General features: G+C 41.3%; 1 protein-coding gene across 1 annotated transcript in view; it reads right to left on the reverse strand.

Annotated features, from left to right (window-relative positions):
- BMPER (BMP binding endothelial regulator) overlaps positions 1–13,930 on the reverse strand; it is a gene marked incomplete at both ends in the record, with an annotated part of 144,882 nt that overhangs the window by 101,268 nt on the left and 29,684 nt on the right. Inside the window, 3 exons of the mRNA XM_084216553.1 lie at positions 5,328–5,410; positions 6,592–6,682; positions 8,163–8,245. Coding sequence (XP_084072679.1) covers positions 5,328–5,410; positions 6,592–6,682; positions 8,163–8,245 — 257 coding nt within the window. The remainder of the gene's footprint in view (positions 1–5,327; positions 5,411–6,591; positions 6,683–8,162; positions 8,246–13,930) is intronic.

The following is a 13,930-nucleotide window of genomic DNA, read 5'->3' on the forward strand; positions in this document are numbered from 1 at the left end:
AAATGGCTGTGCATGTTGATAAAAGAAAAACCAAACTGGTTTTAACCTTTTCTTTTTAAAAGTCCAATTTTTTTTTTAAACACTGGTATTTCCAAAATTAAAGGAATTAAATATTTTAGACATGTCCCAGGTAGTGTACAATCCCCATGAAAGTAGGTATACCTTTTAAAGCCTGAAGAAAATCAGATAAAGAAAATATAAATAGCAGGAGAATGCCTATATCTCCATGCTGCATTATTCTTCTTGCTGAAGTTCAGCACATACCAAGTCCTTGCTCTTCCACACCCACCTTCACAACCACACTTCACCTACCCACAGGACTGGTTTTTTATTAGGCTACTGGGAAAGCCAAACTCTCTAGCCTTGCAAAAAGTCTACAGACAAAATAATGGGGTACTCCCAGAGAGAGAGTGACCAACCCTCCACACCCCATTTCTGAGCACTCCCTTTTGCATCTCCCTTTGCATCCACTCACAAACCAACCACTTTACTTATGTCACTAACTTTGAAGATGTGAACACTGCTCCTACCAAAAGACCAACTCTTTGCTTTTCCACCCCTCACTAGGACTCCTTGTCTGTGTTTCTTAGCCCCGGAGTAAGGGCAGACAGCGTCTGCTGCAGTTTGGAGCTGAATCAAAGCAGCTGAAGTACATGGAAATTTGGGAAGATCAGCATTTGGCACTGCACTAAGGATGGAAATTTGAATTTGAATTATCCTCAGCCTTCACTGAGGATACATTTAATTCTGCGTTCCCCTGAGCTTCCCAGTAGACTGGCGTACCTCCCCCACTGTCTTTTGTGGTGGGAATGTTTTCCAGCAGCTCCCAATACCGGCTAAAGCCAAGCCTTTAAAGCAGTATCAGGGTGCTTAATCACCCAGCTGACTGCAGGGGCAGGATCGGTCTTGGCTATCTTCAGCCATCTCTGGGGCCAGGAGCTGGGTAGGCTCCCCCTCTAGTTAGTGGAGGAAGATAAGCATCTGCAGAGAGTAATCTATTCCACCTCTCTCTCTCCCTGAATTAACTGAAGAGGAGCCCAGATAAGTAGTTCAGATCAGACATATTACTTCTGAATAGCTGCAGCTAGACAAGATTAATTCTACCCTCAGCATCCAAAACATTTACATGTGTAGTTTCTCATTACTTATCACAGTTAAAATGTCTGTTACTCATTGATTTAGAAACAGATTTTGCCACTGTGATTTCCTTTTCTTTGTGCAAAATGTTTATTATTCAGTATTTGTATCCTACCGTGCAGGAATATAAGTGACCAGACTTTTCCTGCACACACACACCCACAGTGCACCTGCAGACCAGTAGCCGGGCACATCTTGAACCCCTCTGAGCAGTGGTTTAAAAGCCCCCAATGATGCAAAGGAGATTGAGCAGAGGCTCCTTTTTGACTCAGCTCTCCAAGAGCCTCCAATCCCTGTGCTCTGCTTCCAGCTATTTGGGCTTTATCTGTTCCAAACCATTTTGGAAGTGCAGCTAAGAGGACAGCATTGCTTTTGTGAAACGATGCTGTTTGGGGACCAGACACACATAACCACCCTGCTGATGGTCGTCCCCGGGACACGTCTCTCTGCAGGACAGACAGACAGCGCAACGTTTCCCACTCCCAGCAATGCCATAACCCGCCTCCGTTTCCCAGGCAGGTCCTCTTCCCTTCTCCCCGCAGGGTGTGGAGCGGGGCCGCGGCGGCTCCGCGGGGCTGCGCGCTCCCAGCGTGGCGGTGCCTCGCACGGCCGCATGCCTCGCATGCCGGAACACGCAGCGCCCACGGTCTGGGCAACAGCGCTCCAAGGAGTCAAAAGGGGCTCCTTATGAGCTTGGATACTACCACCTAAAGATAAGCTTCTCCATGGTTACCGCTCTCACGCAAGGTCACTTTCCTGCCAAAACTCCTCTCCTCCCTCCGTGGCCCTGTCTCCTTCCCCCTCCGCTATTTTTTTCCCCCCCAAACGTGCTACATCAAAGGAGAAAATGAAAACATTTACGATAATCATAGTCTGACTATTTTAATGCAGGCTGTAGGAAAGGAAACATGTAAGCCAAGTGCTCTTACTGTGCAAGCAGAAACACACTCTCGACCTCATAAAAGTAGTATCTGAGAAATAACACTTGATTAAAGAAGCCAGTCCTTCATTTAAGTAGGTGCTTATGGTAGGGAAAACAGCCAGGGTTTCTCTAGAACAGGCCACTGGCCTATCACGAAAAGCAGGAACAGGCCAGACAGATGAATTATTGCGAGACAGCTGGGTTTCAGCCGGGGTGCGAGGAGATCCCTATTATCCCGTCCACCTTTCCTACACAAATGCCTCTCCCCAGGGAAACTGAGTCATTAAAAGCCAGCTCGTTCACTCCTGACAGGCAATATGCATTGAGTGAGAGGTGATACATTCTCATTTTCAGCAAGAAATCTTAGTCGCCCCAAGGAGCAGCTCACTTAGGAGAGCGGTAATGGAATACAGCGCCTTTCATCTCCGCCTCGCCGCCACGAGCACCGCCTGGCTCAGTAACAGCCCAAAAGTTATTAGTTAATGGCTGGTTTCACTGACCTCCATGAAATGGGTTTGGTGGGTTAGGGCTGGTTTGCAGTAGACAATAGCGAGGACCACAAGTGGTGTGAAACAGGAACCACGTTAATGAGTTGAGCACCCAGCAGGTAAGGACTGAGAGAATTGCCCAGGTGCAGCTCTGCCTTCGCTCTCTCTGCCTTCCAGGGCCATGGAACACATAGGAAGCCCTGCAACTGGCCAGCCTGCTTCACCCAGATGGGGACCCCCAGCTCCCAAGATCCCAGCTACGTCCTTATTTACACAAACAATGTGTTAAAAACAAATAAACAACAGCCATTTCACATTCTTTGGGAGCTCAGTAGTATCTAGTCAGCACCATTTGGAGCTGATAATACCATAAACCTGAACTACCAAAGTGCTGTCCAAAAATGTGTTCCCACAGTCCTGATCTGAAGATGTGTACTTACTTCTGGGTATATCATTTTGCAACAGTAAAAATACTTTATCTAAGTAATTCCTCATTTTAATACATTTAGTGAGGTCAACCTTAGCAGATCAACCCTACCTCTCTCCAGGAGAACAAACCACAGCCATTCCTCTTTATTTTCTTCCGGTTCAATGGCATCTGTAGTCCCAAGTTTGAGCTACCCCTGGGACAGTGATGGCCTGTGGACTCCAGAATCCTCTATCATTTGAAGAGCTTGCTCCCAAGAAAATGCAGAATTCCCCCTGAAGTAAGAGTAGCTGGAATCCTTATACCATGGATAAGGTATAATATCTCCAAAATACCTTAGCAACAGTTTGTGCTACTTCCTATGCCAAGTTTCCACAAAAGACTGAAATCCCAGAAAAAAATCTAACTTGGGTTGAAGAGCTTCCATCCATCTGTTAAAGCCTGCACAAATTACAGCACATCACACACAAGCCTGTTTCCATCACTTTGCATAAATAGATAGGTATCTTCAAATAAGACATCCATCCACCAACTGCTAAGAGATTCACTGAGTACCCATTCCCAAAAGGGATGCAAAGCAGGCAGCAAACTGCTGCCACAGCCCTGAGGATGCCCCCTTTATTTACTTCAAATTTAAATCACATAGGAATTAGCAGTTTCCAGTTCTGGGGGAGACTGGCAAGAGGGTAAAAAAGGCTCTGCAGAAAGACAGAAGGAAGGTCTGGCGTGGCTTACACATAGATGGCACCTCTTTAGCTGTCAGAAAGATTCAGACTGAGAGTTTGACATTTTAAACAGATGGCATTAACATCCAAAACAATCATGGTGTCTTTCTTGGAAGGGATAGTTAAGTGGTTTTAAACTTTACTCTCAATAGTTGATGCATTCCCTTCTCTAACACAGCTGAGATTGGTAACTCTCAGGGTCAGATCTCCAGGTGTGACCCTTTATTCTTTTATTTCTTTACCCTGCTCTCCAGTGTAAAGGTACCTCTCTCCAATGCTCTTCTCTGCACAGAAGCTTTTGATAGACAGAGAACAAAGGAAAGTTGATCAAGGAGATGTTGGTACATCAGTAACTGGGCAATAGGCAATATCTGTACAGTACTTATGAAAGAGCAAAGCAGAACCCAAAAAGACTCAAGCATGTCCCCACAGACTTCTCAACCATTCAGACCTGCCTTACCCTGAGGAAAATAACTACGGAAAGCCAGAGTGCAAAGCTACTGCTTTACAGCTGAAGCCGAAGAGAGAAAGGGACCCACCAAGTACAGAGGGAGTTCTCAGCCTGGGACTGAAGGCATTCAGCAGAGCAGGAGCCCAGGGCATAGATCACTGTGACATGTGTGATGGCATGTTTTCATTATTACAGGATTAAAACTTTTTCAAAAAATTACCTTAGCACCCTGATCTCTGCAGGAGCAGTGGTGACTTAGTGTAAATTAATTTTGCAGATTAACAGGGTTTTTTCCCCACAGAACAGTTCAAGTAGTCTGCAGCAGCTTCATTAAATCAGTGTATATGTGTAAAGTTAGATTAATTTTTAAAGTCAATCATTCTCTCCTCCTTTTTTGATTTTATTTTAATGATGCAGGAGAACTGTATCTGGTACTAATTTCTTGGCATGCTACTGAAATGTATAGCCTTACATATTCTGCTGATAACCAGCCCACAAATTGCAACAAAAGCAGCGATTTGAACTTTGTGTTTTACTCATCCCACAGATTACAGAAAGGAAGCCAAAGCTATCTGCCCCAACTCATACAGCGTAATCTTTTAACTTAATGGAAGTGAAAAAGAAGCCTGCACTCATTACTCAAAGGACACAATTATTACTTCCTCTCTATATTGTTGCTAGTCAAGAATAAAATCCAGGATATGACCTTTTCATCAAGCGTCAAGCCAAAAATCCACCTGGGACAGCCACAGGAGGCAAGCCTCATTCTTTCACTCAGTAATTCAGAGCAAAGGCCCTTGTTGAATATAGTTGAAAGGGATCCTTGGAAAAGTTTGGCTTAAGGAAGCATCTAATAAATGCTGATCAATAGATGAAGGCCAAAAAGATTTCTGTCTCCTCCTGCATGATCCTATCACAAAAAATGCACCACTAATTCAACAGATCAGCCCTCTTCCAAATAACCTGCTCCACCTGCATACAGTGGAAAAGATAATAAACTCAAATTGTGAATGATACAATGTATTAATGCCATAAATTCTTCAACAGAGACCTGAATTCCAAGAGAAGAAAACATAATAGTGTTGGATTCTTTATATTTTTTACTTTGTTATGGCAATAATAATGTGCCTTTTGAAGTTCATACAGGGAGATACAATGCCAAAAGGCAAATACTTACAATACAAGAGCACTTGGTACATTTATTTCCTTCAGGCCTAAATTCTTCTCCTTCATTGTAAAGTCTCCCTTCAAATACACAACCTGGAAAACAGCATTTGAATAAGTTTAGCTCAAGACAGAATGCTGAGTTTTCTCCCTAACACACCCCACTGTACAACAATAGGAAAAGTAAATCGTACCATCCTCTCTGATACAGAATCATGGAATTGTTTTGGTTGGAAAAGACTCCCAAAATATGAAGTCCAGCCTTTGACTGATTACCATCTAGTCAAGTAGACCATGGCACTAAGTGCCATATCCAGTCATTTCTTCAGCACCTTCAGGGATAGTGACTCCAACACCCTGGACAGCCCACTACAAGATTAAAAACCCTTTCCATGCTGAAATTCCTCCTTACATCATCAGGGGAGACTGAACCTCCTCTGGCTCATCTTGAGACTGTTTCCCCTTGTCCTGTGACTGCTTGCCTGGAGAAGAAACCAATCCCCACCGTGCTGCAACCTCCTTTCAGGTAGTTGTAGAGAGAGGATCACTTCAGAAGAAAACAAATCCTGAACAATCCTTGAGAAACCCTAAATGTCTTTTGTGGGGAGGAAGTGGGGGGAAAGGGGGAAAGAAAGCATCCTTCTACAGCACATAAATATGCAAAAATAAAGTCAAGGCAAGGCTAAGTCTTCCAATAGAAGTGCCTTTAAAACAGTTTTTTAGGCTGTTTACTTTTTAATAATTCATTCTTACTCCCTGAGTTTATACTAGATATTAGCAGATATTATAACTAATCAAAATATAATAAATCCATTATATCACAACTGGAGCTATGCTTACCTTCAAAATCTCTTATAAAATCAAATTAACCTAAAAATATGGCAATTTGCCACTGTGCTTCATAAAGGCAACCCATTCTCACTCCCCTTCATAAATTAATTTTCTTTTTTATGATTACTCTTACCCTTCCCTTCCTAACAAAATCATGGTCATCGGTCAAGCAAACCCACCTTACAGACCCTCTAAAAAATGACATAAACACACCTGTGAATATTAGCACAGGATATTGCCCCTGCATCCCCTGGTCTGCACATCCTCTGCTAAAACATATTAAATGAATCTTTTGTTATATTGTCCATTGTGAGTCACCAGCCCACATTTTAGTAACTTGTTGAGTATAACAGATAAGTTAGAGGCAGCCTCCCAGGTGATGATGAGTATCATAAGAAATTCAGCTTCACATGTAGAAAAATAGCATCTTAACCATAAAATCTCACCTGGACACACAGGACAACACATTCCCCTGAGTTTGGAAGGGTTTTTGCAATGAACGACACACTGTACTTCTGATTCTACTATCACTCCTTCCTGGAGGAGAAGCAGATAAGACACATTCACTGTTAGCATTGTGGTTGCTTTAAAAAGCAAAACATTCACAATTACATTCAGTAGAATTAAAGCCCAGCACATGCTGCAAAGCACTGGCTTTCAAATCTTCTTTTCTTTCTGTACCTGCTGCCTGGTATCAGGATTCAGGCTAATCCACACTCAAAAGACCCACTTCAGTCTCCCTGACTCCAGACCTGGGATTTGCCTTAAAATGCATCAGGTAAAAAAAACCAAGCATCCTCTTAGGGAAAGGAATCTTGCTTTATCAGGAATCCTTAACCTCAGTAATCTGCCATGCAGCTCTGGTGAAAACAGGCCAGACACAAGGCATTCTCCTCCCTCTCCTATTGGAGGAAAATGGACTTAGTAAGCAGATAAAAGCATCTTGTCCTGTAGAGGGGAGACGCTTATCTTTGATATTTTGCCTGATAAGTATTAGTAAATTAACATTTCCTGTACTTATTCGAGAAGTCAAGAGTCCTGAACAAACCTGGGTGTGAGGGTCTATGCATAAAAGCTGCTACCTATTTTTACTTACAGCTGTTTGAGGCGAGGCCAAATTGTTTTTTAAATGTGTGGATCTAGGGTAAACAGAATCACCCAGTTTTGCATTTAGACACTGAAACAGGCAATAAAGAACTGACCACATGTCAGTTAAAAAATTCAAGTAGTGAGTTTCTTTTCATTCGGTGCAAGGATACAGAATACTGGTCCAGCTTCAGTCATCTCAGTGCACTTATTTTCAGAAATTAGTTGGTTTCACAGAGCAGAAGTTTTAGAGAAAAAGAGAAAAAAACCCTTGAAACTCTCATGTCCTCTTAGTAGAAGCTCTTAATACTCACAAATCTCTTCTTTGCCATTCTTAGTAGCTGCCTGAGTGTTACTGTTAAAACCAGATCAAATTGTCATCAAAAATGGCAGACAGACATAAGCTAAAATTGCCTACATAATTACTTGGTTTGAGCCTGACGAGCAACAATCTTGAAAATGTTATGGTTGCAGATAGCCAAGCTACCAAAAATACCACTGTGTTAACAGTTCAAGAGCCCAGGAAAAAAGATTTGGTTGTGGGTTTTTCTTAAAGAAAGGTAAAACTCATGAACACATACACACAGAAGTGTCCAATTACTGAAATAATTTGTGCCTCACAAAAGGGCTTAGAATACTGAAGAAAAGAGGACTTACTTCAAGATCAAGACAGCAGGAAATGGCATGGCTGTGTACCTCTCCTTCAGCAAAGTTTGTATATTGGGGTACTCAAGTCATTTAAAACCTATACTTCTGAATATTTGGTTATAGCTGGCTGCATCTAAGTAGATTTAAATTACTTTAAATGCAAAATCCATATTGTGCTTTGGGCATAAAATATTTCAGGTTATTTGGATTGGAGAAATGAAGGCTCAGGATTTCCTGGGAAAAGCTTATAACTCAATTAGCATGATTTTTATGACATCCTTACCTGGCACTGGTATGTAACACAGGGATTGCTGGGGAGGTGCCATTTCATGGAGCTGTTGTACGTATTTCCTTCAAAACTGCAATCTAGAGGATCAGAGAGAAGCCCATCAGTTCAGCTGAACAAAATCTTGTGGGAGGCTGCTGAGGATCACCAGGTAGCATCCTAAATGCAACCCACCCTCTCCCCTGGGTTAACAGCAGAGGTAGAGCTGAGAGCTGGGATGAAAGAGAAGGATCATGTCCTGGGAGGATCCTGCTGCTGATGCCCAACTGGCCAAACTCCTTACTAACTCTGACTGGTCAAGAGAAACTAAAATCAGTGACAATTCACTTAAAAATGGATGTCAGTGCTTACTCTGCTGTCCATTCAGGAGCTACACGGTTACTGAAGCGCTGGAATGGGGAGAGGGAGGAAAGAGGGTAAAAGGAGAGCTGGAAACATTCATCATGTAGCTGGGCCATGCTATCTTCATCCATTAACCAAAGCCCTTGGGAGAGTCTTCAGGGAGTGCAGCTCAGCAGGGATGAGCTGACACTGGCAGAGCTGCCTCTCCTCAATGCCTTTTGATATTCATGACAGGAGGGATCACACCCACATGAGCTGAAAGCCATCAAGTTCTCATGTGTGTGTGCTGAATCTCATGGGAGACATTTTGGACCCTCATAGAGTTTGGCTTTATTCATCTTTGTGTGCTATATGACAACTTTGTTAACAGAAAACAGGTTTGTTTGCCCAGGCACTGGATTTGTGTTGAGCAAAATGAATTTTCATGGAGCCATTTGGAAAAAAGCAAACACCAAAACAAATATTACTTTTCACATTTTTGATTACTTGTTCCTACTAGTTTCCCTTCCTTTTTGGTTTTCTCTTTCAACATTTTCTGGTGTTTTGCAAAAAAGAAAACCAAAAAAGAACACAAAAAAATAATAAAATAACTCACCAGGGAAACAAGATCAGAAAATACTTATAAAGTAGAAATATAATATTTGTTTAAAAAGAGTTAGTTTATTAATGCATAATAGTTTCAACTAAAAAATAATTCTTTGGAGACCTAGAGTGGTTCTGAGAAAAATTTTGGAAATAACACATACCCCATTTTCTGTGGGAAAAATGCCCATTTTCCATTTATTGCTTTTAGGTTTTTTTTCCTAGTATATTTTATTCAAAATTAGCTGGATCAAAGAGCCCATGAAACCAACAGGAGTCTTGCCAAAGACTTTGAAACACAGACGTGTACAAGGAGCTACAGAATCACAGAACTGCAATCAGTCAAACAGTGCCCAGGGCACCATTCTCTTTCCACACCCTACCTCACAACTAATCTAAGTCTTTCTCTGCCATGTAGGGTGCACTGTCCTGCTTTGGAAAAAGTTTTATGTCCTTCTGAAAATAAAGGCAATTTATCAGCCCTACACCAGTAAATCTTTGAGCCCACTGTAAAAAAAAAAAAAAAAAAAAAAATCAAGAGTCACAGCTCTGAGGTACTCAGGACCTTAAAATCTCCTTAAAATAAATTTGAATTCAACAAAAAATTTAAAGGAATCATGATATATAAAGATCACTTGCAAATGTGTTAACTGCCTCCATTTCAGTTTCTAAACAACAGAAGACTCGTACTTCATTATTTGCAGTAATCAGAAATTCTTTTTCCAGGATAAATACAGAGCAACACAGGAGAAAATTGTAAATGCTGTGGCCATTTCACTTACCTAAGCTGAAAGAGGTACATTTTGAAAAGAGATGATCAATAGTCTCAAAGTTGGCTCTGATAATTCCATCTTTGACAAACATTTAAAGGCATAAAGTATTCATCTGAGTATCCTATTCTTAAGTAGAAAAGCCCCTATGAAATTATTTTGAATAATAAAGAAATATTCAGATTTTTAGTGCATTAAATACAGTTCTCTGACCTCTCATACACGCAGGACAACACATCAAGAGAAGAGTATGCAGCCCAGTACTCCTCTTATGCATTTTGAAGTTCCATTCTGAAAACCACTGAAATAATCTTGCAGCTCAGTCTCGCTTACTGCTCACTGAAAACCCTGATGACTGCAGAGCCTATTCAATGTGTTTAACACCCCCAAGCTGCTGAAGCCCAGGTCAAGCTGGTCCCAGTCTGAGAAACAGTTTACAAGCGTGCAGGACACTCAACGTGGAATAAGCTGTGGTGCTAAATATCTGTGTGTATATTTTACCAGAATCAAGAATCAAGGGCTAGGCTGGAAAATAGCAACTGCAAAATACCTTACATATTTGCTCAGCAATTATGTTCTTTAATGTAAAATGTTTCTTCTAAAAGAAAGCTAATGACCCTGGGCTAATCTGCATGTACAGATGTGCATATTAAACTGAAGTTTTCAGCTCAAGGATTAGTCTGGTCGACAAAGCATGAAGGTGGTGCCCTCATGTAGTCAGCACTGCTCTTGCTTGAAGTGCACATCCATCCAAGCTGTGCTACAAAACCCTCTGCCCTGCAGCATCGTCCCTGTGGAAAGCAGCAAGGGCATGGCACACCAGAAGCAACCATGGTAAGGAGAGTCTGCAGGCACCTTAAGGGGAGTTTAAAAATGGGAACCAGAAATGGAAAAGACTGCAGAAGCACTGGAGGTACTAAGACTGCTCTCTTTGGCGTGGGCCAGCAGGTTGAAGGAGGGAGACAGAGCAGCTCCCATCCAACACCAGTGTGAGGCGTGGTGGGAGCTGGGTTTCAGCAGATGCTCAGCAGAAGGAGCAGCATGAAGGAAGGGGAGAGTCAGCCAGTATAAAAAGCACCCTTGGGGAGAGATGGGGGAAGGCTGAAAGTCAAGCAAAACTGAAAAGGGTAAGAAAAGAGTGTTTTACAATCTCTGGGTGATGCTTTAACCTGTCTCTGGCCACAGGTGTGCCCTGACACTCTGCCCTTTGGGCGCCCCAGAGCTACACCCACTACTCACTCTTCAAAAGGAAAAAAAACAAAGCCCACATACCAGCTAGTTTTTCTGAACCTCACTTTCAATGTACAAATCTCTCAGCTGACACCTGCAAACATATAGCCTGACTTTCCTAGTCCCTCTACTCATAGCATGGATATTTCTGGGCCTCACCTAAATTCATCTGAGCGAAACCTGCTGCATTCTATGTGCCAACTCAGTCAAGCCATTCTGGCTCATCCATGGTTAAAGGTCCACCATATTTGGCCTAGAAACTAGAAGCCACTGAATATTTTGTTTTCAAAGGCTTCAGCAAAGTCCCTGGTGTCAGTTTCCACAACAGACTATGAGGAAGACACTTGAAGTGTCTAAAAACTTTATAAACTTTTTTTTTTTTCCCCAAAAAAGCTTTTTGGAAATATTGGTACATTAACTTACTTTCTCCATCCAGCATTCAAAGGAAGAGCAAGAGAAAATAATAAATCAGGAAAGATCAGAGCTTAGGACTATCACTTAAATGCTACCTACTTACTTCTGCCTGAATACCTACTTAAAAGAAAATTTTAAAAGGGTTACAGAGGAAGTTTTCAAGAAGGGAACGCAAAAACCCTGAGAACACTCTAAATATATGCAAAAGATTTGACATTAATAAGTAAATTTGATCCTGACTCATATACCCTGTAAGGAAAACCTTTAGGATTCCACATAGGGAAGGAAGTTAAATATTAGTGGTCTACATAAATTTTAAAAATGCTAAAGTGATTCATATCAGTCAAGGAGTGTGTCTTAATTTTTCAGTCTTTCCTGCTCCTTTCTTTAAAAATAGCTGGTGTTTTATTAATGTAAAATATTAACTTTCAGTTAGGTTGTAGGTTTTGTTGCCATTACCTCCTCCAACCCAAATAGTTCAGATAAGTCCTGGATAAACATGCAAGCCCAAAGTTGCTTATCTGAATCTAACCAAACCACTAAATACTTTGAAGTTGGTCAATTGTTGCATATGCAGTGGAAACTAATGCTAATTACCTTCTAGTCACCTCTTAAAGGCAAAACGAGCCTCCAGATTTAGTTCTTCTGGAACAAAAAAAAGAAGGATGCTAAAATAGTAAAATAACTTCTAATATCATTATTTATCTACTTTGCTTTAATATTGTGCATGCCATACTTGGGCACCTTTGTTTCAAATATAATAAACCAACCCTTGGCCAATTTAATTTGAAAGAACAATTTCATTCAAAAACAAGCATCCTCACAGAGAATTGGACTAGAATAACAAAAGAGGTGAATTATAGCAGATTTTTCTGTTGGCATGTGGACAAGCTGATGATCAGGAAGACATTTGTCTTTCCAAATTGTACAACTGATAAATGACCCTTTTTTCTTCTTCCCCAGATACCCACCCATATAACAGTACCATGAAGATAGGGAAATTGACTGTAAGAGACAGTTTAGTAATGCTAAAGCTCTGCCAGTGTCCTCAGGAGTTCATTAAAAACCAACCCTTTATTACTCAATTTGACATTGCCTAATTAGATTCCAGAAGAAACTTGTGCTTATTTTAGTCTAATGAGAATTTTATAGACAAGTCATTTCCTTATTCTCCCAAGAGAAAGTGATAGATTGGTGCACAATATACTGGCTCCTCATCCCTCATTTCTTCAGCATCTTTCTTCTCCTATTAAGTCTTTTTTTTGCTTTCCCTCCACTTTCTGTTTAAAAACGCAACCTCTCTATTGGCATGGAAAATAAACATTAGGAAAAAGAAAAGAGTCAGAAGACATGTTTTATTTAGTGTTTGATAAATTAATCCTCAGGGAGGTATTCAGGCATGCTAACACTAAATACCAGTTCTAGCCAAAAAAAAAGAGCCAACCCAAAACCCTAAACAAAAAAACCACACCAATAACTTGCACATTCTGCAGTATTTCTCTGGCATAAAATCAGTTAGCCAAACTAAAAGAACTGTGAATCACACATCTACCTATTATGAAATATATTTTCACGTGTCGCAGTGATGGTAGAGCCATTGACAGCTACCAGAAAATTAAACTTCCTGTTGAGTAACCCTGGTCTTCATTTGTCAACACAGAAGCATGCAAATGTATACAAAACCTCCCATGCTTATCAAGTCGAGCTCTAAAGAGTGAAAATCCAACTCTTTCCTCTGTAACCAAGTACAAGCAAACCTATTTGCAGCCAAGCCCTGGCAATTACAATACCCAGGGGATGCACAGGGGCCATTTAAAGGCTGCCCAACACAGCAGAGTGAGGAGGCCATGGGGGTGAGCTGTGCACACACAGAGGATGCGAAGCAGCCCATATTCACTGAGCAAATAGCAGCAGAAACAAAGACATCAGCTCCTCCCAGCGCTGTTTTTGCCCCTTGCACACCGCTGGAACCGAATTTTACCTTCCCAAATGTCTTGTGCTCCACATATAGGGTGAAAAAAAATTACCCTGCAGGGTTCCTAAGAACCTTGCAATTCAAAATGGCATACAGTTAGAGCTGCCATTGAACCTTGAGCTGATACTCGATGTGCTTGCTAAGCCTGGCAGCTAGAGAGCTTTCACCTCTCATGGTTATGAGGGCTGCCATGAATGATGTTGCTCACTCAGTGACAGAATTACTTGCTCCTGTACCCAATTTTCCCACACCAGCAAAATCATTCAAGGTCTGTACAGCTTCCACCTTCAAAATTAAATAGTAAAAAAAATTCTTATTCCAGTACTACATGTCCTAAGATGTTTATCATTTTGTTCCAGAAAAACATTACGTGTAAAACCATCAAAGGGAAAATCTGGGTTACTGATGTTTGACTGAAAAACAGTTTAGGACAACACGACAAGACTGCCTTT

This window comes from Fringilla coelebs (genome assembly GCF_963513975.1).
Source record: "Fringilla coelebs genome assembly, chromosome: 1".
In the NCBI taxonomy this organism is placed as follows: domain Eukaryota; kingdom Metazoa; phylum Chordata; class Aves; order Passeriformes; family Fringillidae; genus Fringilla; species Fringilla coelebs.